The sequence below is a fragment of the Microchirus variegatus genome, assembly GCF_963457635.1.
Source record: "Microchirus variegatus genome assembly, chromosome: 6".
NCBI lineage: Eukaryota > Metazoa > Chordata > Actinopteri > Pleuronectiformes > Soleidae > Microchirus > Microchirus variegatus.
In genome coordinates, this window is record NC_139807.1 from 31,996,051 (window position 1) to 31,999,466 (window position 3,416).

The window sequence follows — 3,416 nt, forward strand, 5'->3', positions numbered from 1 at the left end:
GTCTTATAAGCATTTCCAACTTTTTCATAATAAAAGATTTACAGCTATTCACATTTGTCATTTTAAATTTGGATTTTAACTCTAAATGCTTCTTCTTTTCCCCCACTGTATTGCGTTGTACCCCACGGGGAGCAGCAGCAGCAACAGCAGCAGCAGCAGCAGCAGCAGCAGCAGCAGCAGCAGCAGCAGCAGCAGCAGCAGTGGGTAGGGTGGGGGTAAAGGATGAGAGTGTGTGTGTGTGTGTGTGTGTGTGTGTGTGTGTCAGTGCGCGAGCCCCTCCCACCTCCTGTATAAAGGCAGCGTGTCTGGTGTGTAGCGGTTATTAGCAGAGTGACACAGCTGCCTCACACGAACCAAACCACTGGGCAATTTTGGAAGGAACTTGTTGTTTTGTGGAGTAACTCTTTTAAAAAAAAAAAAAAAATTCTCCAGGAGGAACTTTGTCAGACAATCACAGGTTTGTGACTTCCTTTAACTTTCTTTTATTTTCTTTTTACAGCTTTTATTGGGGATTTCACGCCGATGCTTTTATTCCTTGTTTTTAATGAGGTCAAGGCTACAAGGACAGGTTATCAGTGCACTTCAGATCATCTTTAACACGTAAAGCATCCGCAAGCGTTATACTGTATATCATCGTTACCTGCTGCACTCGTTCTCTTGTTTGCAGTTGTTATTTGTGTTAATACACAGATCTGAAGGCATTGTTTAGCTCCTGAGCAGATGCCTATTTCGAGCCCCTCGTGGTGTTAGTCCACTGTGTCCTTCACATTACTGGCCAGAGGCCCAAAGCGCAGTCGTAGGTTTACTTAACCGGGCAAAATCTGACCTTAGCTTAACTTTTTAAATAAATGAATGATAAGTGCAAATAACTCGGCTTTTGGACTCTCGTGTAAAGTCGACATTCCGGGGGGGGGGGGGGGACTACTGTACGAGGAGAATATTTTAATACGGTTAAATATTAATCGATCGCACGAATGATTGACTCAAAAAAATTCCTTTTGCTTTCCCCAGGAGCCGAAAAAATGAAAGTGATCCTGCGATCCGTCCTCTATTGCTGCCTCCTGGCGACAGTAGCGCGCTGCGTGGAAGTGGAAGTGAAACCGCAGTTGACAAAAAGGTGAGTCATTCATTCGATAAACGAAACGTGATAGAAGACCCTTGCACCGACGGAAACCGGCAAAAGACTCACTGTGTGTTCCCTCCTCTCCCAGGCTGAGCATGTGGCTGCAGAGCAGATCGAGGCGAGACCTTGGCAGCGTATCAGATATAGAGAGGACGGCAGAGTCCGAGAGCTTCGTCAGAGCAGAAGATATCAGGGATAACCTGCTGCCACATTCCAGGTAAGATAGCAAACCGCGCGACCCTGAATATATCTACCAGATGTCATCCCTCCACAGCCACTAACCTCCTCTCTGCTTTATCCAGCAGTGACACCAACGTCCGAACCAAGAGGTCAAAAAACACGGCCACGCAGTCTAGAAGGAAGGGCTGTTTGCTGGGCACCTGCACCGTGCACGACCTGGCGCATCGTCTGCACCAGCTCAACAACAGGCTGAATACCGGCGTGGCCCCCACCGACAAGATCAGTCCTCAGGGATACGGCCGAAGGCGTCGCTCTCTCCCGGCAGCCGACAGAGTCGCACAGAGGCTCGTGGAGAGGAGGAGGAGGAGGAGGACGACGAGCGACTCGCTGGTTCACAAGCTCACCGCTCTGCTCAAACGGACATGAACGCGAACGGGGACCGTGCAAGAGGAGTTTGGAACCAAAGCACCGGAGTTTTAAGATTTTTTTTGCCTCAGACTCTCGTCGAGAACTCTCCGGGCACATGTTTTCTTTTCCCAGGCGTGAGAGCCGAGTTTCTCCAGAGGCTCTGAGCACTGGAGAGAGAGCCCTGCAGACACTGTACGGCACCCCTGGCGTGGAGAAGAAGAACTTACAGGTGCTGCTCGCTGCCAGGCAGCTCGGAGGCGAAAAAAGCAAGAGCGCTGAGATGATTCCTGGCGAAGAGGATACGCTCTTCGGAAAAAAGAAAAAAAAAACATTACGGGACTTTACACACTTCTTCCTCAAGGCCAGGACTTGTAAAGCGCCGTCCTCTAAGGATTTTATACTAACGTTGCTCAAAACTGTCAGTACTTGTATGCACTTTTCCATTTGGACTCGAGGTCAAATGAATCATCAGGAATCTTCGTCGCGATGCCAAACAAGAAGACGGAGCCGCGAAGCTCTCGCTGTCTGTCACGATTTTGGACACTGTATAAAGGAAAAAACGCCTTTGATTCTGTGATATATATATGTGTGCCGGTCCGTGACGGACTGAAATATACTTGAAATTGTTCTTGTGCAATCTATATATTTTGTTTTTATTGCAGGTATGTGTGTGTATATATGAATCCCTTTTATTTAAATATTATATAGAGGTTACATTAAAGTACTTTTGCAAGATAGAACTATTTTTGTACAGGAAGAAATATATATATATATATATATGTATGGGCATTGTAGCTACGTGTCATTATTCGTGAATGCAAAACTGTGGTAATAGGAAATCTCTTTTATAGGTTTATATATATATTATATATTTGTAAATGTGCTCTATTTTTTATTTGTTGTCAAAGCAATAATAATGTCGATATTCAATAAACATCTTTTTTTTTTGCATACAACACCCACGACCTCGTCCGGACCTTCTCACTCTCGTAAAAAACTCAAAGTGACATTCTATTGTCTGGAGTGCGACGCTATACAGACAAAAAAAAAAGCACCTGGTCTCTGTTAAGTGATTACAGGGTCTCATTAGAGCCCCCCCCCCCAACCCCCCCCCCCCTTTAAAGAAAAGGGCAGACAGGGTGCCAGGCACATTCCTGCTTGGTTAAGCTCATATTTGTTGGCTCAGCCCACACTACGGAGAGCAAGCCCTGGAGCCATCAGAGGAGGCTGAGCGAGGCTTTAGCTCCATCTGTGTTCAATGCTGCGTGATTGGGACATTGCGAAGGCCAATGCAGGGGGTTCCGCTCCAACATTCCTGAGAGAGCATCGCAAAAAAAAAGAAAAAACCCTTTCCAACAAAAAAAAAAAAGCTCAGATCTGAGGAGTTAACGGAACAGGCTGCAGAGCTCCGTCGTCTCCTGACACACTTTATCACTTCTACGCCGACCCTAACAAAACCAGATTCCTGTGTTACAGATTCCTCCTTTGGCCGCATTCCTTTATTTCTTCAAACCAGGTTCCGGGATACAAAGGGTCAACGTGAGCACTGAGCACAGTCTGGAAATGACACAACACACAGAGAGAGACAGACTCTGAGTCCAGATGTTCAGAACGTGGCATCTTCATCCTCACGGTGAAGCTACAGCAGAACACGTCCTCATCACTGATGGGAAATGAACGCAGAATATGGCGCGCTCGTGATTTT

The 3,416-nt window shown here is 46.5% G+C and overlaps 1 protein-coding gene across 1 annotated transcript; it reads left to right on the plus strand.

The window, feature by feature from the left end:
• Positions 1 to 340: 340 nt before the first annotated feature.
• Positions 341 to 2,527, plus strand: adma (adrenomedullin a). The gene is made up of 4 exons (XM_083891294.1): positions 341 to 457; positions 1,012 to 1,117; positions 1,212 to 1,340; positions 1,426 to 2,527. The coding sequence occupies exons 2-4, from the start codon at positions 1,023 to 1,025 to the stop codon at positions 1,727 to 1,729; spliced, it is 528 nt and encodes a 175-aa protein (XP_083747420.1). The 5' UTR covers positions 341 to 457; positions 1,012 to 1,022; the 3' UTR covers positions 1,730 to 2,527.
• Positions 2,528 to 3,416: the final 889 nt, after the last annotated feature.

Coding starts and splice junctions, on each gene's coding strand:
- adma (XM_083891294.1), top strand. CDS start 1,023: ATGAAAGTGATCCTGCGATCCGTCCTCTATTGCTGCCTCCTGGCGACA. Junction 1,118..1,211: donor AAACCGCAGTTGACAAAAAG/GTGAGTCATTCA, acceptor CTCCTCTCCCAG/GCTGAGCATGTGGCTGCAGA. Junction 1,341..1,425: donor AACCTGCTGCCACATTCCAG/GTAAGATAGCAA, acceptor TGCTTTATCCAG/CAGTGACACCAACGTCCGAA.